Here is a 25,562-nt window from a genome sequence, read left to right as displayed (position 1 = left end):
ACTGAGATTATTATGTCATGGTCTTGTTTGATGTTTTTCTGCTTGTGAAACCAGATGATCATCACAGGGTCATCAGTAAATCTACTGACATGGTAAAGAGCAGATTAAAGGGATGCTTATTCCACTATCATCTGCTCATGGAAAAATGGGGGTGTCACCTTGTACAAGGTAGCTTTGACCTGCTGTCCCCCTGTCTTATGACTATTTTTATTGTCAGTGATATGCAAAAAAAAGTAAAATTAACTGGCAGATGGCAACCTCATAAATCTTCAACAGTGAACAAATGGTTTAAATTAGTCAGAGAAGTGAAAAACAAAAAGTAAGATTGTTTGATTACTTTCCCAAAGGAAAAAGGCAACAAAAATCATCACATGAAAATGCCTTCTGAAGAAGGGGAAAAGTGTTGACAACTTTGTGTTTTGGAATCCTTGTACATGCTTAAAACAATTTGAACATTAAGAAAATTAAAATACAAATTCTTCATTGAGTTTTCCTTTTGAAAGCTAGTTTAAATGCTAGGTGTTTTGAAATAAGTGACATCTGCTTGGGTTCTTTTGGTCTTTTTGAAGTGTCTTCTGTGTTGGCAGGTGGGATCAATAGCATCAGCCTGTGGGTCGGCAATGGGCTGAGCATCTCCCCAGTGCTCCATTCCACCCACTTAATCTGTGTTTGGGGCATGATAGAGAGGATGTTGGAAAAAGAAGTATATAGAGCTCACCACCTGTGACCTCACTCTGACCCCATCCCAAACACGTCTTCAATACAGTTTGGTGTCACTGGCTTCTGCTAACCTCCCTAGGCCACCCTCTCTGATTACATTCATGAGCCCAGGACAACTACTGTTCCACCTAGATGCATCCTGAGGCATGATTGTGTAAATATCTGCATGTTTGCTGATTATGATGTCGTCTCCAGTCTTTTATGTTGTTACTTTTAAGTTTTTGAATTAATACGGAGTAAAATTACCTTTGTGTGGATCACAACAAACTGTGGAAAATTCTGAAAGAAATGGGAATACCAGACCACCTGACCTGGCTCCTGACAAATCTATATGCAGGTCAGGAAGCAAGTTAGAACTGGACACGGAACAACAGACTGGTTCCAAATTGGCAAAGGAGTACATCAAGGCTGTATATTGTCACCCTGCTTATTTAACTTATATGCAGAGTACATCATGAGAAATGCCCGGCTGGATGAAGCACCTGCTGGAATCAAGATTGCCAGGAGAAATATCAATAACCTCAGATATGCAGATGACAAACCACCCTTATGGCAGAAAGTAAAGAAGAACTAAAGAGCCTCTTGATGAAAGTTGAAGAGGAGAGTGAAAACATTGGCTTAAAACTCAACATTCAAAAAACTAAGATCATGGCATCTGGTCCCATCACTTCATGGCAAATAGATGGGGAAATAGTGGAAACAGTGAGAGGCTTTATTTTCTTGGACTCCAAAATCACTGCAGATGGTGACTGCAGCCATGAAATTAAAAGACACTTGCTCCTTGGAAGAAAAGTTATGACCAACCTAGACAGCATATTAAAAAGCAGAGACATTACTTTGTCAACAAAGGTCCGTCTAGTCAAGGCTATGGTTTTTCCAGTAGTCATGTAGAGTTGGACTGTAAGGAAAGCTGAGTGCCGAACAAATGCTGCTTTTGAACTGTGGTGTTGGAGAAGACTCTTGAGAGTCTCTTGGACTGCAAGGAGATCCAACCAGTCCATCCTAAAGGAGATCAGTCCTGAATATTCATTGGAAGGACTGATGCTGAAGCTTAAACTCCAATACTTTGGCCACCTGATGTGAACAGCTGACTCATTTGAAAAGCCCCTGATGCTGGGAAAGATTGAAGGCAGGAGAAGGGGCCGACAGAGGATGAGATGGTTGGATTGCGTCACCGACTCAATGGACATGAGTTTGGTAAACTCCGGGAGTTGGTGATGGACAGGCAGGCCTGGTGTGCTGCAGTCCATAGGATCTCAAAGAATTGGACACGACTGAGTGACTGAACTGAACTGAGCTGAAAATTGACTTTGGGGGAGTCCAGATCTAGTCTAGGGGAGTCTCAGTGCCTAGTCTCTTGTCCAACTCTTTGCATCCCCAGTGACTGTAGTCCACCCCGCCTCTCTGTCCCTGAGATTTTCCAGGCAAGAATACTGGAGTGGGTAGCTATTTCCTTCTCCAGGGGAATCTTCCCAACCCAGGGATTGAACCCAGGTCTTCTGCATTGCAGGCAGATTCTTTACCCTCTGAGCCACCAGGGAAGCCCAGTTTAAAACATATAAATTCCTGCAGTGACCACTAGAGTCAAGATTCAAAATAGTCCCATCTGCTGAAAAAGCTTTTGTGTGATCTCTTTCTAGTCACACCCTTTACCCACCTAGCCCCTGGTAACCAAGAATCTATACTCATCACTGTGGTTTTGTATTTTCAAGAATGTTACATACATGGAGTCTTATAGTGAGTAACCTTTTGAGAATGACTTCTTCCACTCAGCATGATCATGCCTTTGTGATTCATCCAAGTTGCAGTTTGTATCTACAGTTGATTCCTTTTTGTTGCTGAGTATCATTGCATTGTAGGGATGTACCACTGACTCTTCATCCATTTGCCTATTGAAGAGTATTTAGCTCATCCAGTTCTTAGCAGTTAAGAATAAAGCTACTACAAATACTCAAATACAAGTTTTAGTGTGAACATAAGTTTTGATTTTTCCAGGGTAAATGCAAATGGAATTGCTGGGACATATTATAACTCTGTGTTTAATCTTTTGAGAAACTGTAACTTGTCTTTTCATTCTCTTCACAGTGTCTTTCACAGAGAAAAATTGTTTAATTTGAATCAATGTTAATTTATTAACCTATTCTTTTTTGTTATCATGTCTTGGAGTTCACTGTGTAACCTGGATCACAAAGATTTTTTCCTGTGTTTCCTTCAAAAAGTTTTGTAGTGTTACCTTTATTTTGATATCTGTGATCCCTTTTGAGTTAACTTATCTAGAAGATAGTGTTATCTAGAAATTAATTTATCTAGTTAACTAGAAGTTATCTAGAAGGCAATGGCAACCCACTCCAGTACTCTTGCCTGGCAAATCCCATGGACGGAGGAGCCTGGTGGGCTGCTGTCTATGGGGTTGCACAGAGTCGGACACGACTGAGCGACTTCACTTTCACTTTTCACTTTTATGCATTGGAGAAGGAAATGGCGACCCACTCTAGTGTTCTTGCCTGGAGAATCCCAGGGACGGGGGAGCCTGGTGGGCTGCTGTCTGTGGGGTTGCACAGAGTCGGACACGACTGAAGCAGCAGCAGCAGAAGTTATCTAGTTTTCTAGAGGTTAACTTATCGAGAAGGGCTTCCCTGGTGGCTCAGGTGGTAAAGAATCTGCCTGCAATACAGGAGACCTGAGTTTGATCCCTGGGTCAAAAAGATCCCCTGGAGGAGGAAATGACTACCCAGTCTAGTATTCTTGCCTAGGGAGTTCCATAGACAGAGGAGCCTAGTGGCCTACAGTCCATGGGGTTGCAAAGAGTCAGACACGACTGAACAACTAACACTTTATCTAGAAGGTAGGTTTCAGTTGAGGTTCACTTTTTGCATATGGATTCCAGTTGGTCCAACATCATTTGTTGAAAACACTGCCATTTGTCCCTTGCCAGCCTTCACACCTTCGTCAGAATCCCTGGGCCGTATTTGCATAGTCTTATTTCTGGATGCTCTGTCTTCTCCCACCAATCTATGTATCTATCCTGCCCTGTAGCCCTTGCCACACTATCTTAATACTGCAGCTTTGTGGTAGGTCTTTGTGACTCCTTCAAGGGTATCCTTTTTCAGAATTATTTTAGATCAACTATTTTGGTTCTCTGCCTTGCTGTATAATTTTTTAAAAGCAGCTTGTCTATATCCACACAAAAAAATCATACTATTTTGATTAGAATTGCGTTACATTTATATATCAGTTTTGGGAAGACTAACATCTTGACTATGTTGAGTCTCTCAGTCTGTGAACACAGTTTATCCCCTGTTTATTTTGTTCATCTTTGATTGCTTTCATCAGCATTTCTACTTTCCACAGGCAGATCCTACACATACTTTGTTAGATTCATCCCTAAGTATTTCATTGTAAACAGTATTTTAAAAAAATTTTTAGTTTGTAATCACATCTTAGTAATGTGCAGAAATAAAATGGATTTTCTGTTTACTGACCTTGTATCATGCAACATTGTTTAACTCACTAAGTTGTTTTGTCGATTCGTCAAAATTTTCTATGTGGACAATTATGCCATCTGGGATGGGGACAGTTTTTTCTTTTCCTTTCCAATGTGTATGTATTTTTGAAATTTTATGTACCTCGATAGGCTTTCTACACAATGTTAAATAAGAATGGTGAGAGTGGACACCTTGTCTTGTTCCACATCTTAGAGGGAAAACATTCTCTCTGTCACCGTTAAGTATGAAATGAGTTGTGGGTTTTTTTCCATTAATGTCACCTGTCAAGTGGGAAAAATTTCTTCTATTATGGGTTCCTAAGTTTTTGGTTGTGAATGGAAATTGAGTTTTATCAAAATTTCTTTGCATCAATTGAAATGACTGTGTGAATTTTCTTGTTCACACTGTTAATCTGGTAGATTAATTGCATTGATTGATTTTTTTTTCATTTTGAGCCAACCTTGAGATTATTTTAAAATATATTGCTATATAAAATATAGCAATAGATTTATATATCTTAAAATATTGGCATTTAGTTATATACTGTAAAATATTTTGTTAAGGATTTTTTACATCTGGTTCATCAAGATATTGGTCTGGAGTTTTCTTGTATTATCTTTGTTGAGTTTCTTTATCGGGCTCATTCTAATCTCATAAAAAGAATTTGAGAATTGTTCCATCCCCTATTTGAGTTCAGGCCACAGATTCTGACCTACCTTCTGCAGACTGTGGTCCCAGTATCAGCTCAGTTTTCAAAGTCCAGTTCAGGTCTCAAAGCCTCTGACATGCTGTTGAAGGTCAGATTCATACATGAGCAGTTCAGGGAGAAGCTCAGAAGTTCTGAAACAGCTTTGTCCCCTCACTTGGCACGCTCTTCATTTTTCATGACCTCCCCATTGCCTTCCGGTTTTCTGGGCCCTTCCTTTTTAGTAAAGCTGGGACTTTAGTTGCCTCACTTTGCCATGCACTTGCTGTCACTGTGCCCATGTCTGGGGCTAAGCCAAGTGAGGGTGGAGAAGAAACGGTGGTTAGCCCCACCTCTTGCGGCCACAGCTCCACTGATGGGAGAGGAAGTTTCCCTTCACATGAGATTTTGGACCTGCCAACCCTGCCGTCACCACTCAGAGACCCTTTCCCACACCAGGAGAAAGAACTTGCAGGCTCCCCTGGAGCCTCTGTCTGCCCCTGATACCCTCTTCCAGACTGTGGGCTGCCTGATCCCCGGTTGGGGAATACCAGAGGGAAAATGGTCAACTCACTACCAGTTCAGTTGAACTTCCAGTTCTGGTCTTTTTTCCCTCTGTCCACCTGTTACTGTTGATTTTTTTTTTTTTAAGTCTTCAAATAGCTGCTCCCTGCCTACTGTCCAGGGTGTGTAGTTGCATTCAGTGGGACAGTGCTTACCCGTGTCTTCCAGAACTGGAACTCCTTCCCACACCTTATCCAGAGGTTTTGCTATTGTTGAGCAGTAACTAAAGCTGCTTAGAATTAATGCATTAATGTAAGTTACTAAAAAGAAAAGTAATGACACCTTCCCTTTAATAATGTTGTATGTACAGTGTCACAAGATGGGAATTTTGACCTTCATTAAAAATGTAATCACTGAGGAATTTGAACCTATAAGAATCATAATCCTTCTGACACCTGTTTGCTTCCTCTGTCTTCCAAAATTGACTTTTACCAGAAACAGATAGAAGAAGAAAGTGATACTTTTTCCATTAGTAGGTAAGTATTGCTCTTTGTAAGGACCATCATCGTTTGTTCCTTAATTAGACTTGAGTTTGATATTCAATTCAGTTCAGCTTCTCAGTTGTGTCTGACTCTTTGCAACCCCATGAACTGCAGCATACCAGGCCTCCCTGTCCATCACCAACTCCTGGAGTTTACCCAAATCCATGTCCATCGAGTCGGTGATGCCATCCAGCCATCTCATCCTCTGTCAGCCTCATCTCCCCCTGCCTTCAATCTTTCCCAGCATCAGGGTCTTTTCAAATGAGTCAGCTGTTCACATCAGGTGGCCAAAGTATTGGAGCTTCAGCTTCAGAATCAGTCCTTCCAATGAACGCCCAGGACCGATCTCCTTTAGGATGGACTGGTTGGATCTCCTTGCAGTCCATGGGACTCTCAAGAGTCTTCTCCAACACCACAGTTCAAAAGCATCAATTCTTAGGCACTCAGCTTTCTTTATAGTCCAACTCTCACATCCATACATGACCACCGGAAAAACCATAGCCCTGACTAGACGGACCTTTGTTGACAAAGTAATGTCTCTGCTTTTTAATATGCTATCTAGGTTGGTCATAACTTTCCTTCCAAGGAGTAAGTGTCTTTTAATTTCATGGCTGCAGTCACCATCTGCAGTGATTTTGGAGCCCAGAAAAATAAAGTCAGCCACTGTTTCCACTATTTCCCCATCTATTTGCCATGAACTGATGGGACCGGATGCCATGATCTTAGTTTTCTGAATGTTGAGCTTTAAGCCAACTTTTCACTCTCCTCTTTCACTTTCATCAAGAGGCTCTTTAGTTCTTCACTTTCTGCCATAAGGGTGGTGTCATCTGCATATCTGAGGTTATTGATATTTCTCCCGGCAATCTTGATTCCAGCTTGTGCTTCCTCCAGCCCAGCATTTCTCATGATGTACTCTGCATATAAGTTAAATAAGTTAAAATGTTGTAATTTCTATATAAAACTTGAAATACATTTGAAATATTTAAAACAATTAAAATTATAGTATGACCTGTGGTATAAAAGTTAATCTGAGTTCTTTGGAAATGATTTATTTTTATAAGATCCAAAATTAATCCATGAGAAAAAGTATATGTTCTTAACATGTTTCACTTGATTTCTTAAGGTACAGGGAGCTGGTCTCTAATCTTTTATCCTATTCTCTCACCTTTCTCTCGTCTCCCATCCCTTTCTTGCCTGGAATGTTCTTCGTGTACAAGACTCAGGAAATCTGGGGAAGTTGCTTATGAAACTGGAGACTTAGAGAGAGATGGAATGTTAAAACCATTGAATGTGAGTTTAGATGCTATGTAGGGCTTCTCTTCTCGAAAGTTTATCTGTATGTAATGCCTGTTTATGATACTCTGACGACAGAGTAGCTCTCCCACCTGGCTGGAAAATTACCATATGAATTTGGAAACATCACAGGGTCCATCACTAAGAGTATACGCTATCCTTCCATCTTTCCAGAAAATTCTAACCATGATTCCCACGGAAGAGGAGAAGCAGAAGATTCAGGAAGCACAGCTGGCCAACCCTGAGGTGCCCCTGGGCAGCGCAGAGCAGTTCCTCCTGACACTCTCCTCCATCAGCGAGCTCTCGGCACGGCTCCACCTCTGGGCATTCAAAATGGATTATGAAACTACAGAAAAGGCAAGCGCTTAGGAAGCGAGGCAGCCAGTCTTATGTCCCCAGGGTAGAGAAAGTCCAGTTTTTAGTGGTGAACGTAGTGAACTATTACTCCTGAGACAGGGTTTGAAGGGTGAGTTGATGGTGCTGGGGATGTGTCTACACTGAGCCTTTACCATTGAGGGATTATTCTAAAGTGTCTGCCTGACACCAGCCTCAGATACTTGACTAGTTAAAAAAAAAATTATTAAATGTTTTTCTGACTCTATATGCTCAATGTAGAAAATACAGAAAAACACAATATGGAAAGTGACTTGTAATCCTTCTGTCTGATGATGGTCGCCTCACTGCCATTGACTGTGGTAATTAGCAGGTCATTGAGTTCCTCTGAGAGAGGCTCTCAGTAGAATACCCGAGATGGACAGATTACAAGAGGTTGGAAAGAGAGTAGAAGGAAAGAGTTTTTGATAGTGAAGGCAGGGAAGACTCATCTCAAGTAGAAAGTAGAAGAAGCAGGTGTCCTCTCTGATCTGGCACGAGGTATTTTGGCAGACTGAGCAGAAGAAATCAGTGGAGAGGACAAGGGAGGGATGCACGGTGAGCTGGAGGTGAGCTTGAGTGAGAAGTGCCTGGGGAAGGTGCAGAAGCTGTGTGATCTTCCTCTTTCTGTAAAGGACGAGTATGTTCCTTACTGAGGGCCACACAGGTAGCAGTGGGCCTAGGGTGTCTCAGGAGAAACTGCTGTGTTTGACTTCATTCCAGAATTGGACAGGGATGAAGAAGTCTAGGGGGGCTCAGGTAACTTGGTTGCAAAACCAGTCAGCCTACTTGGGTGATTTTCTGTAGCAAAGTGAAGTAACTTCATGGAGAAAACAGGTCATCAGTCAGCCTTGGCTGGGGACTGGTAGGGTCTGCTGAGCAGAAGTAAGGCTGGAATGAATGAAGCCCAAGCTGCTGGTTTTGGGGTCCAGGCTCAGGGAAAGCCTCAGTGAGGATGCTGAGGTGGGGGGCTGTTATGAAACAATAGGACAGAGGGAAGGAGAGACTGAGGCCACGAAGTTATAGGACAGGCTACACGTCTGAGAGACTGGGAGTTAGGAAGGCGGTGGGAGTCATGAGGATGGTGGTCTTCTAGAAAGTAACCCAGGCCAAGAGGTGGCCAGCCACAGGGTTCCTAGAGGGGATGTTAGGAGACCTGGGCCCTGGGACAGTGATGCCAGTTTCCAGCATCACCTGCCTGGGAGGAGAAAGACAAAGAGGAAGACCGTGGTTCAGATGCTGAAGGAACATGTGAAGGATGAGTTCTGTAAACGTCAGTCATAGTCGGGAGAGAGCTTGGGAGATGGGCAGAAAAAGGGGGAAGACACCTAGCCAAGCTCCTGTGAGCCACAGGGACCCACCTGGTCTCCACTGAAGAGACTCTGGGGCCAGACTTTCTCCTGTCACCTTTCTGCCCTTTTCCATGCCTGAAAGCATGTGCCAGTCACACGGGATTGCCTTCTACTGGGAGGACTCCACTGGTTATGACCTTGTACAAAAATGTGAAAGAACGAAGTAAAGCCAAGTGTACACTCCATCATCTCCTAATTTTTTTTTAATTGAAAGGAAGTGGCAGAACCACTTTTGGACCTGAAGGAAGGAATAGACCAGCTGGAGAACAATAAAACCTTGGGCTTTATCCTGTCTACTCTCTTAGCCATTGGGAACTTTCTAAATGGAACTAATGTAAGTCTCCACATCCTTTTCCTCCTACCTCTCTGGTCACAGAATCCCCGCCCTCCCCTTGCTGGTGGATCACTGATCTTCCGAGGCACAGTTGAACAATTTTCGTTGTTGTTGTTTTTTAGTGAAAATTTAGAGCTTTTGTCCTTAAAATATCAGGGCCTATTTATTCAAGCCTGTATCTTGCTGTAAATAAGAAAATGTAAAAAAATAAGCACATTATTCCTTAGGAAGGTTGGCTCCTCTCACAACTGACTTTGGAAATGTTTTCTTCTATCATCTTTTTCTTTTTCTCCCTGACCTTATCACTTAAATATTTGTACCCATACACATTATAAACACACTTAAACAAAAAAAAAAACTGGCCTATCTTTAGCCAGGAAGTAGAAAATCCCCAATTATGGGATTAGGGACGTTGTGGCTGCCTACATGGCAGAAACCCCACACCCAGCACCCTGATTTAGGAGCAGAGCCCTAGCCCATGGCTGACGGCCATGATCAGGAAGGGCTGGAGGCTCATTTCACTATCAGGGTGGCTGGTGCTTGTGTGGTCTGCTCAGGATGTTGGAGCATGTGGCCTGAGATGCTTCAGTCACAAAGGAACTAAATATTGGGCTCCTCCTAAAGGGTGTTAATTCTAACCATTTGTACCTTTCTAAGAGTCTGCATAACACTGTTCTCCACATCCTCTCCAGCACTTACTGTTTATAGATTTTTTTTGATGAGGGCAGACATAGAGAACAGCAGGGGAAGAAGGGGGTGGGACAGATAGAGAGAGTAGCTTTTACACATAGACATTGCCATGTGTGGAATAGATAACAAAGTGGGAAGTTGCTGTATAACACGGGGAGCTCCAGTTGGCGCTCTGTGAAGACCTAGAGGGGTGGGATGGGGGGCGGGGTTGGGAGGGCGGTTCAGAGGGAGGGACATATGTCTACTTATAGCTGACTCACATTGTTGTATGGCAGAAACCAAAACAACATTGTAAAGCAATTATCCTCCAACTAAAAAAAGGAAAAAGCTTGTTCTTCCAATTCTCTTGTGTTATGTTGCCCAAATAGGCCAAAGCGTTTGAGTTAAGCTACCTCGAGAAGGTTCCAGAAGTCAAAGACACGGTGCACAAGCAGTCACTTCTCCACCACGTGTGCACCATGGTGGTGGAGAACTTCCCGGACAGCTCGGACCTGTACTCGGAGATCGGGGCCGTCACGAGGTCAGCCAAGGTACGTGCGGGGCATGGAGTGGCGGGCGGGGCCCCTCTCCCCCAGAGCTGGGGGTCTGCACCCACCGTCTCTGCAGAGCACAGGCACCGTTAACCGAAACACCCACGTGGTGCTTGCACCTCCTGCTTTAGAGTCTGTGAATAAACCTCGCCTCCTGCCATTTCTAATGGACTTTTGAGATCACTTTCCCATCTCTGGTTCTCTGTCAGATTCTTTGCTGCTGAGGTATGTGAGGCAAGCCTGCTGTTCAGTCCTAACCCCACGTCCCCTGGTCAGCCACCGTACTCACCGGGCTGGCTTCTCCAGGGCATAGAAACCACCCGGCTGGTTTTAGGTGACAAAAGTGTCCAAAAGATGCACTTTGGCTCCCCCTAAAACTTCCATAGGGCCCTGCAGTGAAGTGTGGAGCCAGGGAACTAAGGGCACGCCTGGCTCCCTGCCCCCTCACAGGTTTGCCATGCCTGTGATCTTACACGGAGGGAACAGTTTTATGGGGCTGTGAACAGTGTATAGCATTGGCCCCTTAGCTGCAGTCTCTTAATCTTAGTGCAGAGTTAAAATCTTCATGAACTTTGGTTTAGCCGTGAGAGCTGGACAGCCAGCTGCCCCCGCTGCAGGAGCATTATTGCAGCTGAATAACCACAGAGGGATCCCAAACAGCAGAACCGGGAGACGTGAGGGTCTTGGAAGCAACAGGGAGCTCGCAGGGAGGGTCTTCAGTAGAACACAGGAGCCAGGCCCGTGTGGGAAAACTCCCAAAAATACAACCTGGCCGAACTGCATTTAGCTCTGGGACTCACTGGAGTCTAGTACGGTTGTAGGAGGGCTTGCCAGGTGGCTCAGTGGGTAAAGAATGTGCCTGCTATACAGGAGACGCTAGTCACATATGTGAGTTCAATCCCAGAGTCAGGAGGATCTCCTGGAGAAGGAAATGGCAACCCACTCCAATATTCTTGCTTGGGGAGTCCCATGGACAAAGGGGCCTGGCAGGCTACAGTCCATAGGGTCGCAAAGAGTCGGACACGACTGAAGCGACTGAGCATGCACGCGTGATCGTGGGAGAGACTGTGGTGGGCAGGAAGGGGGAAAGGCTTTGCTAAGTTCCCCTTCAGGGAGCGCTCCTCTCTCTGTCTTCCCTAACAGAGCTGGCTCTTGGGAACCTGCGGCCTGGGACCTTCCTTCACCTTCCCCTAGCTGGCAGCTGCCAGATCCACTGAGCAGGTGTCCATGAGCCAGTGTGACAGGTGGTTCTGCCTTGAAGCAGAAACAGGCTTGACCAGCAGTCCTGCAACTCTGAGAATAGGCAGACTTTTCTATTTCATAGGCATTCTCACCATATTTACTCTATGCCAAGCTCTGTTCTGAAGTCTTTAGAAATATTACTTTAGTATTCTAACCAAGGTAAAAAGCCCCTCTGAATGTCCCAACAGAGGTCTTCTAGTTGCTGCTCTGACGTCCCCCCATGAACACCTTCCCAGAGGACAGTTTGTTAGGAGTAATGCTTGAGATGAAGTCTTCCTGGCCTCTCGATCCCCATTTCCAGAATAAGTCAGTACCCTTTTTACATCTAGTCTTTTGCTCTTTCCAGGGCCTTCTACTGGTGGAGTCTGCTTGTACTGAGTTGCCCTGGCTTAGGCCCCCTGCACCAGGCTGGCCCCCCATTTCAGGCCTTTTCTTGTTTAAAACCTGACTACATAAGCCAGAACTGTGGGTCCCTTCTTCCTGTTAACCTTGGCAATTATGAAGGATGACTATTGACCCAAGTCCTTGTGACTTCAAACAGGAGGCCAGGAGGGCCCCTACCGCCACTTCTTAGCTTTTACTCTCAAAGTTGGGAGACACTGAGGGGCACCTTCTGTGTAGACAGGTACATAGACTACATCAGGGATTCCCCAGCCACATTCATTCCATCCCCTGATGTGTTACTTTGGGGGTCATCACTGCAACCCTCCAAGGAGCAGGTAACTCTAGTGTCTGGAGAACTTTGTCCCACCAGGGGTTGCGGGGAAGTGAGTAGAGGTGTGCATAGCTCTGGCTGCTCCTAGAGAGGTTGGGCGGGGTGGGAGGAGGCGGTGCCTCACAGGCTTGTGCAGTGCTGACAAGTCAGGTTAGCTTTCAAAGAGAACTAGTGACACATGGTCACTGACCTGACCCCACAGCTCCAGAAGTGAAGGCAGGTGACAGTGCAGGCTCTCCCTTGTATTAGTTATCTACAGCTGTGTAACAAATAACCCTAAAGCTAATGGCTTAGGATAATGTATTAGTTTCTTAGGGTTGTTGTGACAAAGCACCACAAACTAGATGACTTAGAAAAACAGAAATAATTTGTTCCACCGTTCTGGAGGCCAGAAATCTGAGATCAAGTTGTTGGCAGGATAAGTTGCTCTTGAAAGAGAAATTTGTGCCATATCTCTCTCCTGGCTTCTGATGCTTTGCTGGAAATCACCCCAGCCTCTTCCTTCACCTTCACATGATGTTCTCCTTGTGTGTCTGCATCCAGATTTCCACTTCTTGTAAGGATACCAGTCATATTGGACTAGGGGTCCACCTTACTCCAGTGTGACCTCATCCTAATTCAGTTAATTACATCTGAAATGACCCTATTTCTTAACCAAGTCACATTTTGACATGCTGGGGCTTGGGACTTCACCGTGTGAATCTTGGTGTGACACATTTCAACCCCTAATAGACAGTAAGAAACATTTCATGAATGGTTCTGCCTCAGATTCTCTTCTGGAGTTTCAGTCAACATTTCAACTGAGGCTGCCATTATCTGAAAGCTCAACTGGGGCTGGAGAGATTTTCCCCATGGTGGTTCACTCCCCTGCTGGTTCTTAGAAAGAAGACTCAAGTTTCCTCCCATGTGTGCCTCCCCCAGGGCTCCTTGAGTGTCCTCATGATATAGCAGATGGTCTTTGCCAAAGTATGTGATCTGGGATAGAGTGCACAGAGCTCCTTGCAGATGTTCATCCCTTTTTATGACCTAGCTTCTACATTCTCTTCATTAGAACCAAGTCACTAAAGCTGGCTCACATGCAAAGGGAAGGATTGCTGGCTTGACATTTTGAAGGCGTGAGTGTCAAAGGATTTGACATACTGTGTGTTTTCCCCATGCCGTCCCTTTCTGCAGCCCTGGCTCTTGTCCCTGAGTTGCCCTGCTCCAGCCCAGACTCACTTGATAAGATCTGACTGCCTCACAGCACAGCTCTGTGTCCTCTTACACACGGAAAGTGGCCCATGTGGAGCTGTTGTCAGGAGAGGGCTTCCTGGCGATGACTTCCTGCTTGCAACAGAAGGCCAGGCCAGCTCTCTCCCCAGGGTGGAATATTTTAGGGACAAACCTAGGCTTAAGACCTGATGGTTACTAACTTAGACTCTGGAGCCAGAGATATTTGGGTTCAAATGCCAGCTCCACCACCTCCCAGCTGTCTGGCCTCTCTCAAGTTCCTTAACCTTTCTGTGCAACAGTTTCTCCCCCAGGAAGTGGGGCCAGTAATAGGATCTGAGGCCATGAAGTAGTGTGAAGACTCAGATCATGGTGGTGCCATCAGTGCAGCAGGCAGCCAGCTGAGGCAGCCTTGCAGCTCTCCTCAAAAGATGCTGCATTAATCTCCCTCTTCAAACACCTTTTGGTCAGAGGCTCCCCACCTGCTTTCCATTGGCAGTGAGGTTGCTTTCCCTGCCTTTAAAGGCTCACAGTGGATTCTCTTCCTTGAAAACTCTCTCTCACGTGGTATCTGTCCACCCACTCTGTGCCCACTGCAGTGCTGGACAGGCATCACCAGTTAGACCAAGGACTCAGTACATTCTGAACTGAACTGAAGTTATTACATTTATTAAAGTTATTAAAAATATTGTGGCTCAAAGTCGCTACCAGGTGCAAATGATTAGACAGGTCACAACTGGCTTCAAACCTCCTAGACCTCTTCAATATTACGTGTTGATCTCAGGTCATCTGGATCCCTTTCTAGACTTACTCTTTGAACTAGTCAGTCCTTCTTTTCTAAGGCTGCATTTCTTTTTCTTTCAGTAACATGTCAGATTTTTTTTCTCAGCTCCACTGTATCATAGGAAAATGTACCCTTTTCTAATCTGGATCCCAAATTCCTTTGTTTTCAGGCAAATGATTTTTCTCAATGTCCCACAACCCCCAGTGCTTACCTGAATCTCCAGCCTCTACCTAAACTTGCCTTCTGTTTTGGCACCCACACCACCCAAGAAATTCATGATGTGTGCTGTCTTGCCTGACCCCCTGGACATCCCCTTTGCTCAGCACATCTTCATCCTGTCTCGTGACACATCTCACAGGATCAACCTTTCTTGACTTGGCCTCCAGCATTGTCTTTCTCAGGGTGGGACTGGAGGTCTGAGGTCACTCCAGCCAGTCCTTTTGGGCACTCGCCTCCAGGCCCTGCTCTCGTGACCACAACCACAGCCTCTGAGCAATGGCGGCTCACCTCTCCACACTTTCTCTTTCTCCTCCTCATTTGCTGGCCCCTCGCCCTATCCATCGCTCACTCTCCATCCACCTCTGTCGACTCTCTTCAGCTCACTGGTCTGTCTAGTTCTTCTTCCCGCTCCTAGTCTTCTCAGTTTCTTTCCTCTCTCTCACATCTCCTTCAGTGTATTTACTTCATGGATAACTCTCTGATTCCCATAATTTTTAGACTAGAATTTCCATCAAAACATTCCTTTAGAAAGCCTCATCTCAGTTCACTTCAGTCAATACAAACTGGTCCCACTTCCCTGAAGAGCAAAGTGAATGCTCTGTCCCATCTGTTCTTTGCACACATGGTTTGCATCTGCTAACAGATGGGGTGGACCACACACTCTGACTCTCACCCAGGCACAGAGGCCTGGTGGGTAGTGTACCTCCTCAGTGATCACCTGTCTGTATGATGAGCCTCCTGGGGAACAGCAAGCTGGTCTCTTTCTGCATTGATCTTTGTCTTCCTCATACCTGGGGGCTGGAGCGGGGGACTGGCATGCACTCGCTTCTCCCTGAGTGTTGTTTGAATGAGGGAATGAATGGATAAATAAATTTGTCACACAATGTAAAAATGATCATAGTGAAGAGAAGCTGGCTGCCCCTTAACTGGCCCCAACATATTAAGACCATCCATGTCTGAGTCTGGTGAATTCCTCTAACCTCAAATGAAATATCTAAAGAATAAGAGAGCTCTGAAAAATTTTATGAGACATTTGCTCAGTTCATCTTGTACTAGGGTTCACTGATATCATGTTTTAATTTACAGTTCTCAAAGACTTTCTTAAGATTTCTTTCCAAACATGGCAAAAAAAAAAGTGACACTTGTGTTGAGTTCATTTGGAGGTTTTATCACTAAACAATTTGATGTAGAGATAATGACGAATACACATGTGGATAATTTTTAGGCCATAAATATGTTTGTATTTCAAGATGTAAATTGGGTTTTGATGTTTGTTTCTTCCCAGAGGCAGTTCGGTTTCCTGGGTCAGGTTGCTGTCCGGTTATTTCAGCACGTTTGTAATGTTCTCTCTCTGATTTTCAGGTTGACTTTGATCAACTTCAGGATAATTTATGTCAGATGGAGAGACGATGCAAAGCTTCATGGGATCACCTCAAGGCAATTGCAAAACATGAAATGAAACCAGTTTTAAAACAGCGAATGTCAGAGTTCCTAAAAGACTGTGCAGAGCGGATTATAATTTTAAAAATTGTCCATAGGAGAATAATCAACAGGTGAGCGAATTGAGGAGTTCATGCAAATATCAGTAAAATGGCATATTGAAGATATTCTGTAAAACAAGATGTGAAGGTACATATGCAAACATACTGAAAATTCTTGGTGCATAGCAAGTGTACCTTTGATGGACAGTCCACTTAATTTTTCTTAAACACACACATGGCAGTAATGGCACTGAATCTTGGAAAGAATCTCAGAGATAATATTGTCCCGAAGTCTTACTCGATCAGGAATTGAATCTGTAAGATCTCTGGCAAGTTGGCCCCTGCATTGCTGCACCTAGTTGAGCAGTTCTGCCTACAGAGAGTACACAGTCTTGCAAGGCAGCTTGACTTGTTAGGGAAGTCCCTTCTTCACGTTGTCCACAGTCCCCGAGACCTTTCACTGCTGGATTCTCCGATGGCTGCTCTGTGTTGAGCCTGCCTGGAGGCGGCCCACCCCCACAATGAGCATCGTCCTCTGGACCAGCCTTCCTGAGAGTCCCAGGACCCACGAGGACCCAGGGAGACCCAGCGGTGACATGGCAGGCCTTGCTTCCTACAGGGAGGCTGGCGAGGGTCTAGAGCAGCCCCACGGCGGTCCAGAGCTGTCTTCCCTGCAAGTGGCAGCAGCATCGGGACGGAGTGCCCCGGCTCCCCGGGTCAGGCCATTTCCTACCAGGCACCGCCCGCTTGGTGCTCCTTTGCCTCGTCGCAGAGCATGGCTGGAGGTCCCTCCCACTGGCCTCTGGAGTCCGAGTGCTCTGTCCTGGGCCCCGCTCCCTGGTGAGCAGATGTGCAGGCCCGCAGGCCGTGGTTTCCCTGGAGCAGGTGCTCTGCGAATAGACCTGCTGAAACAGGCCTCACTGCAGCTCTGTGAAGGCAGGCCTCCCTCAGGGCATCTAAACTGCAGACCTTCCCCGAAGAACCCTAGAGCAGGCCTCCCTTGGGGCGTCTAAACTGCAGACTTCCCCGGAGACCTGCTCTTCAAGTCCACTCCCACTCCTGTGCTTGAGTACTTTATTACTGTCTCAAACAAATAGGTGGCATATTCACTTAGCCTTGTGCATTTCACATTTTTAAAAATCTTTTTTCCTTCCCTCCTTTCTCTGTCTTTCCTTCCTTCATAGGAACCCACACTGAATTTTTAAAAACCTCCTTTTCCTGTCTGCCTGTGAACCCTCTCCCAGTGTGTATCATGTGCTGTTTGGGTAATCATACCTCCTGGGCCTTGATCCAGGCTTTTTTTGGTGGGCAGGGGTAGTCTTTAGTCCGTTAGACCGGACAAGAACAGGGGACAGAACCTTCCCTCCAGGTTGACAACTATCCATTACTCAGTACTTTTGGAATTTAGCTGTTCAACTGTAAGTCGCCCTCCCTGTACTTCATTTGGACCTCACAGCTGCCCTCCGGGTAGGAGGATCTTATCAGAGATTTTGTCAAATTTCTTACTGAAAGCAAAGTACACTCTGCTTTTAACGTGGTTAAAGAGGGGAGGCAGAGAATGTAAGCGGCTTTGGCCCTCCATGCTTTGTGTGATACAAGCAATTTCCAACTTAAAATGACTCAAATAAACAAATAGTTTCCATTTGGAATGTCAGGAAACTGGAGCAGTTTTATGAAAGTCTTGTAAAGCTATTATGCCTGGTCACAGTAACCATCTTATCCCGGAAAGTTTAAAACTCTGTTTTGCTGATACATCTATTCCCTAAGCTATTGTGTGTGTCTGTGTGTGTTTCTGTGTGTGTGTGTGTATGTATATCTATATAGATACACCCACACACACACACATATATATACATGTGTGAATCTATATATAATGTATGTGTAAAATGTGTATAATGCATGTAACATTTGCTCTGATTGCCTATTCTTCCTGGTAAGCTGGTTGCCCAGCTGTTGCTTGCTCTTGTGTAACCTGGATCCCAGAGGCTCATTATTGGACACCCATTTGGCCTCCCCCCCTTTTCTAGCTTCCATGGAGCTAATGGGGCAGGTACGTCCGCTCCCTTTCCTGTCTGATGACACCCCCTCACCCCAACCCCTGCTTAGTGACTCCAATGGCCCCTTTTAATAAAGGGGCAGAAAGAAGAACTTAGGCAGTTCTCTTAAGGCAAAACCTGACTTTCAAATCATCGCTGAAGAACGTCTTGTTCCGGATGTCCAAATCTATAGACTAACCTGCCCTTTTCGCTGCGGTGGTGACAGGCATTCCCACTCTGTGGGTGTGCAAACCCCTGGTCAAGTCCCAGAGTCACTGGCTGCAGTTACACCACAGCAGGCCCTGCAGAGGGGACCAGGTGAGAGCTGGGAGGAAGGCTTTCCTGGGAGGCATGGAGAACCACAGCATTCTCTGGGGAAAGCCAGGTGGAAAACAAGTGAACACCCACACTGGCTTCCCGGTGCTCCCAAATCCACCCCTCCCCACCCTCAGCCAGATATCCAACTCATGGACACACGTGAGGGAAAGGGTCTATGGTGGAAACCGCCAGAGATGTTTGGCTTGTGCCTCAGGACATTAAGAGCAACTAGCACCTCAGTAACCTTAAGACTTTCTTGCCATGTGTTCTGAAAGTTACAAACTTAATTAACAAAAATCCCTCAAACCATTGTGATGGGATGGGTGGGGATATATGTGCACATAGAGCTGACCCACATTGTTTGCAGCAGAAGCTAACACAGCATTGAAAAGCAGTTATACTCCAGTTAAAAGAAAATTCCCTCGAATGTTTTACTCCCTTAAAGGTACACCCATTTTGCTCTTCTGTAGGAAGGCCGCAGTCTCTTTCCTCTCAAATGGACATCTGAGTCTTTTTTCAAGCATGCAATGTACTTCCCTGGTTTCACAGTGTATAGTTGAATCATATCGCCAATTTATATGTTAAGATTGTATCCCCTCTAGATAAAAAGTGTTCTAAAAAGTGGAGGATAAGGAATCTTGGGTAGTATTTATGTACGAAAGAGGACCCAGCTGTGGTCTGATTGGTTCTCCCTTGATTCATCTTACATATATTCATGTATTATAGTATCCTATCCTAATACATATAACATCATGTCATATCTCCAGGGAACAATGTCAGGTAGTAATAAGAGCCAGGAAGAAAAATTAAGAGTACAAATGGGACAGGGAGTGACCAGGAGGTGCTGTTTCATGTGGGTGGTTGGGGGAGGCTTCTCTGAGGAGGTGATACTCGGGCAGAAACTCGAGGGATAAGAGAGAGCAATCCAGGCTGCTGTCTGTGGCAAGAGTGCTCTGGGTGTAGGGAAGAACAGGCAGTGGAGGCCTTGTCAGGGCCTGCGGTCCTCCCAGTGCAGTGGCTGCCTGCCCCTGCTCACAGGCGCTGCAGGCTCTCAGCTGCGTCCTCTGAGGGTCCCCTACATACCACAGGGGGGGCCCGAGGTGGGCTTGTTCAAAGAATCACGAGGAGTCAAGTGTGACTGGCATCCTAGGCAGTGAGGTCAGAGAGGCAGTGGGGCCAGTTTTGAGTGAGACGCCATGTCTTGTTTATTCATCTGTCGACGGACACTCGGGTTGTTTCTACTTCGGGGCGGTTATGAATAGTGCTGTCATGGGATTTGTGTAGGTTTTGTGTGGACCCATCGTTCCATTCCTTTTGAGTAAATGTATAGGAATGAAGGGGTTTCCCAGGTGGTGCTAGTGGTAAGAAACCCTCCTGCCAATGCAGGAGACTTAAGAGACGTGGATTTGATCCCTGGGTCAGGAAGATCCCCTGGAGGAGGGCATGGCAACCCACTCCGGTATTCTTGCCTGAGAATCCTGTGGACAGAGGAGCCTGGTGGGCTACGGTCCATGGGGTTGCAAAGAGTTGGACACAAGGAACTGACTTAGCATGCACGCACAGGGATGAACCTGCCAGGGCACAGAGTAGCTCCGTATTTAACTCTCTAGGAACTCTGTCTTTTCCACCACGGCTGAACCATTCTGTGTTCCCACCAGGACTGTGTGAGGTTTCCCATTTCTCAAGTGTCGCATCCTCACCGACACTTGTGATTGTCTGTCTTTTTTATTATAGCCATCATAGTGAATGTGCAGTGGTGTCTCAGTGTGGTTTTCATTTGCATCCCCCTAATGACTAATGGTGTTAAGCATCTTTTCATGTACTTACTGACTATTTGCCAATAATCTTTTTGGAAATGTCTGTTCAGATCTTTTGTTAATTTTTTATTTGTCTTTTTAGTGTTGAGTTGTAAGATTTATCTATGTATTCTGGGCACAAATCCCTATTAGACATGATTCACAAATATTTTCTCCATTCTTTGGGTTGTCTTTTCAGTCTTGAGAGTATCCTTTGAAGTTTCTAATTTTGATGGAGTCGAATTTATCTGTTTTTTTCCCTCTGGGTGCCTATGCCTGTGGTATCATATCTAAGAAATCATTTTCTAATACAAAGTTATGAATTTTTATACTTTGTTTCTTCTTAGTTTTCTGGTTTTAACTAGCATTTTTGGTTGTAAATAGCATTTTTCTATCCCTTTCTAATTTTATGTTGTATGCTTTCCTTTAGTATTCTTCACAAATAGACTAATGTACTGTCCCTCATTTGAAAAACATACCAAACCCCTATTAAACTATATAAATTAGAGTGATCAAAACTATTTTTTCTACAATTAGTGATACCACTTATATATACTGTTTGTTGTTCACAAAAATTTTCCTTTGTCTCCTGGTAGCTTCTTTCTCATTTCCTAAATAACTGAAAATTAGACATATCTTTGCTTATTTTTCTTTTCTAAAAGTTTAAAGTAAATAGAATCCAATAACTTTAATTTATATACTAAATAGCTGAAATAAATGTTATTTGCTTATAAACATCTTTGTACAAATCATTAATTAGCATGTTATTCAAAATGTGTTCCTGTCAATTCCATCTATTCATTTAAGTCCTCTAAAATTGCTAAGCAGCATTTCTTTACCCCTACTCAGTTTTCGTATGAGCTAGAAAACATGCAATACTTTCCTTAAAAGTAAAAGTGAAAGTCATTCAGTTGTGTCTGACTCTTTGCGACCCCATGGACTATACAGTCCATAGAAGTCTCCAAGCAATAATACTGGAGTAGATAGCCTTTCCCTTCTCCAGGGGCTCTTCCCAACCCAGGGATTGAACCTAGGTCTCCCGCATTGCAGGTGGATTCTTTACCAGCTGAGCCACCAGGGAAGCCCTTTCTTAGAATAGTACTTTATTATTTTTCTTATAAAAGTTTTACACACCAATTAAAAAAAAACCATTAAATCACAGATAACCAAGAAGGAAAAAGTACTGACCTCCTGAAAACACACCACCTCCATCAGTGAGAAGGTTAGCTGAATTTGACTTCTGCTTACATTTTCACTCTTTCAGTGCAGTTCAGTCGCTCAGTCATGTCTGACTCGTCGTGACCCCATGGACTGCAACACGCCAGGCCTCCCAGTCCATCACCAACTCCCAGAGTTTACTCAAAACTCATGTCCATTGAGTCAGTAACACCATCCAACCATCTCATCCTCTGTCATCACCTTCTCTTCCCGCCTTCAATCTTTCCCAGCATCAGGGTCTTTTCCAATGAGTCGGTTCTTGCATCAGGTGGCCAAAGTATTGGAGTGTCAGCTTCAGCATCAGTCCTTCCAATGAATATTCAGGACTAATTTCCTTTAGGATGGACTGGTTGGATCTCCTTGCAGTCCAAGGGACTCTCTCAAGAGTCTTCTCCCACACCACATTTCAAAAGCATCAATTCTTCAGCACCCAGCTTTCTTTATAGTCCAAGTCTCACATGCATACATGACCACTGGAAAAACCATAGCTTTGACTAGACGGACTTTTGTTTCACCCTTTAACCTCAAAGAACCCCAAGAACGAAGAACAATGTCTTTGGGTGTTTGGTGTTTTTTTTTTAACTGAAAGTCTGCAGACAGCTGATTTTTGCTCCTTAAATCTGAAGTCCTTGCCACCATTGTTTCTTCACGGCAGGTTCCACTCCTTTCTCCTCTTTATGGGCCACCCACCATATGCAATTCGGGAAGTGAACATAAACAAGTTCTGCAGGATCATCAGTGAGTTCGCACTGGAGTACCGCACCACCAGGGAGAGAGTTCTGCAGCAGAAACAGAAACGGGCCAACCACAGAGAGAGAAACAAGACCCGGGGGAAGATGATCACTGATGTAAGTTTCATGAAGTCAGTTTCTTTATGTCATTTATTCTGAATGTCTGACCAACCATAGAACTGCTCCATAGTTTAGAGGCTGCACTTTTCTCTTTTGTTGACTGAAAAAAATTTGCCTCTTTTAAAAGGTGCTCTTAAACTGTCCCTCTACCACTTTGGTGAAAATCTGAAATATAACAAACTTCAAACTAAGTTGTAAATTAAGGAGGGGTGGCTGGTGGAGGAACTTTAACCTACCACACCAGTAATTAACTTGGTGGGCTATGTGATGCTAATGATGTTGAATACTTGATTACATTTTCAACCTTTGTGAAGTGGCTAGAATTGAAAGAGGAGAAGAAAACGTCTAAAAGATAATGACACCAGAGGAAGAAAAAGGTTCTGATTTGGGAATGGATTCAGGATTTTAATAATCAGGATAATATTGCATAATCAATCAGTTGACACACGGACTACCCATTCTAGGCGTTTGAATGGAAAAATAACTGATGTGGTTGCTCAAAGACATAATCTTATGGGCTCTTGGCATCCCTTGAGTTAGAAGATAGGAGAGCCCAGAGGACAGTGAATTTAGCAGGAGTCTCTGATGGCCCCTTGGGGAGCCCTGCACACTTGCATGCCTCCCCAGCCCCTGGGCTTGTCCTCCATCTCTTCCGCATCAGCACGGAGCCCACACGCACCACGGACGCCGTGTGGAGGGCAAAGCTCTGTGTGAAGATGCCAAAGACAAAGACACACAGCGCAGGCGCCTCTTGCTGCTGGGCCTCCATGAAACTTGCGTTCAGTCGCTTCAGTCATGTCTGATTCCTTGCGACTGCATGGACTGTAGCCGGCTAGGCTCCGCCCCTCTTTATATCTGTCTGAGAAGCAAAGTGCCTCTCGGATCCAGGAAACAGAATAGGTACAATGTTGAGACACAGGGATTGACCTCATCGGGCGGGCTGCAAGCCTCTGCTGAACCCAAGTCAGGCAGGTTTCTCTGGGGAGGAATAAGCTCAGTTAAGGAGACCTCACTGAGGCTGCCTTCTGTGCCCACGGTGATCAATCATCTTGTAAGACATATAATAGGAAATATGATTGCTAGCCACATTCCTGAGGGGTGTGACCTTCTCAGATGAACTATCTTAGAAATTGTGTTTCAATTTTAAGGCATTTTGAAGGAGAACCAGGGACTAGTCTCCTTACCATTCACCCTACACTTGATCCTTGTTTCCTTGGGATTTGCTGAATCCTTAGGGAGTGCCCAGATCACATTTCTGCAGGAGGGACCCTTGCTACAGATTGTTCTGAAGACCAGTGCCATCAGCTGAGTCTTCCATGTCCTCTCTTAAAATCTGGGTTCAATTGGATCGTCAGCTTCCTGGAAAGACAGTGACTCAGGAAGCAAACTGAACCCACTTAGGCAAACTGTGGCCCACATTTCATTCCAAAGTATTATTTTTAAACGTTTAAAAAGGGAAGTACTTATGTTTGTGGCATTGAGACACACTGGAGTGTGAAAAATACAAACTCAGTATGCTTATAGTTATGAAAACACATCAGAATTTCTTGCCAAATTCTTGAGATTTTTTTTTTACAGATCCCACTAATTTTTAAATTGTTTCCTTTTCTGAAAATATTCAATCCTCCTATTTATAAACAGGGGTAAATGTTTCTATAATTGGACTCAAAAATATTTAAATTCTCATTGAAATCTGGACAGCGCAGGTTTCTTCAGGGTTCATCCTCAAGGTGGCCCTTGTTTTTGATGGTACGAGTGGCACCATTCATGTAGAAAGATTGCCATCTGCTGGGAGATTAGGATATTGTCACTCAAAGCGAAGTATACAGCTTCAGGCTTTTCCAGTTCTCGGTTAAGCACCCGTTGTGTATCCACCAAGGCACAGGGCTCCTAGGAAGATGTGAGTACATCTTGTACCCCAAAGATGTGATGATCTGGGTAGAAAATGACATTTATGCACAACTGAAACCAAAAGCAGGCAATAGAGAGTCACAGAGCCCCTGAGCATCGGAGCTGGAAGTGATTTTTAGAGAAAACTGTGGGAAGTCATTTTTAATATAGATGCTGAATAATGAGCATGGAAGTGGTTGAAATTAGAGAAGACTTTAGGAAAACCATCGTTTTATGAGGCACAGAGAAGTCTGGGTGAAATCTAAAGACCCTGCATTCACAGTCAGCCCCACACCTGCTCTCACACGCCTGTCTCCCCTCTTCTTTCTCTATTTCTGAATTTGCAGAGGGCCTCCTTTCTTACTCTCCAGGAGTCCTGCCATGTAAGGATCAGTGAGAACTTAATTCAAGCCTTTTTCCCTGTGTCCTAAACTAGTTGCAGGCAACACGGTGCATAGACGAGACAGCACAAGGCAAGTGTGGCCCTTTCTGCCTTCATCACACCCTGGACGGGCAGTGAGAATGTAGGCTGTCCATCCCTGGACTCTTGCAGCCCTGCCAAGGGCCCTTAATCTTCCCCAACCCCAGCTTCCTCTTCTGTGAAAAGCAAACGCTAGTGACTGGGGGGTGTTGAGAGGGCTAGAGGTAAGCACGTGTGCTCATCACTGGAACAACGCCAACTATCCAGTTAAAGAAGCTCTAAGATTAAAAAAAAAAAAAAAAGTCATGTCTCATCACAAGGCTGATTGCCTGGAGGCAGTGTAGAACTGGAAGCATTTTGTCATTTCGGCTCCCAAAAGTTTAGTCAGTTCTCAAAAACCTGCGTCTAATTTGCCGTCCTGGCTTGTAAGCTCAGTGGAAACACAAGTTAAATTAAGGGTGTGTTTGATTTAGAATTATGAAATTGACATGACTTTCATCCTCAATTTATTTTTGGAAAAGGAATATTTTATTTAGTTACTTAAAGCAGTTTGGCTGGTGATAATTAAAAGAATGGTGTGTCAGTTCAGACAGCCTCCATGAGGGACAGGTAAGATTTTAAAAATCGTTTGATGTTTCTGAGGAAAGAGTCAGGGTACCCGTCCTGCCCAGGCAGTGGTCCCGCTTCTCCTGAGTGGCCTGTGTGTAGGCGGGTTCAGGGGGACCCAGACCTGGCAGCCTGGGCAAGGAGAGGCTCAGCACTCGGAGTGAGAGGAGGGGACTCAGTGGATGGATGGAGACAGGCAGAGGGAGGTCCTGATGGCTGGCAGGTGGTGCTGGGTTCCCTGGGACATGGCCAGCCCAGGGACCAGCCAG

At 44.8% G+C, this 25,562-nt stretch overlaps 1 protein-coding gene across 4 annotated transcripts in view; it reads left to right on the top strand.

The window, feature by feature from the left end:
• Positions 1-25,562, top strand: part of FHOD3 (formin homology 2 domain containing 3) — a 530,296-nt gene that overhangs the window by 481,249 nt on the left and 23,485 nt on the right. For all 4 annotated transcript variants that reach the window (XM_052660257.1, XM_052660258.1, XM_052660256.1 and 1 more), the window contains 5 exons: positions 7,404-7,586; positions 9,168-9,287; positions 10,346-10,507; positions 16,039-16,229; positions 22,181-22,373. In XM_052660257.1, the coding sequence (XP_052516217.1) occupies positions 7,404-7,586; positions 9,168-9,287; positions 10,346-10,507; positions 16,039-16,229; positions 22,181-22,373 (849 nt within the window). The remainder of the gene's footprint in view (positions 1-7,403; positions 7,587-9,167; positions 9,288-10,345; positions 10,508-16,038; positions 16,230-22,180; positions 22,374-25,562) is intronic.

Source organism: Budorcas taxicolor, chromosome 22, assembly GCF_023091745.1.
Source record: "Budorcas taxicolor isolate Tak-1 chromosome 22, Takin1.1, whole genome shotgun sequence".
NCBI classification, from domain to species: domain Eukaryota; kingdom Metazoa; phylum Chordata; class Mammalia; order Artiodactyla; family Bovidae; genus Budorcas; species Budorcas taxicolor.
Note: the sequence above shows the minus strand (reverse complement) of the source record. Positions and strands in the feature narration are given on the sequence as shown.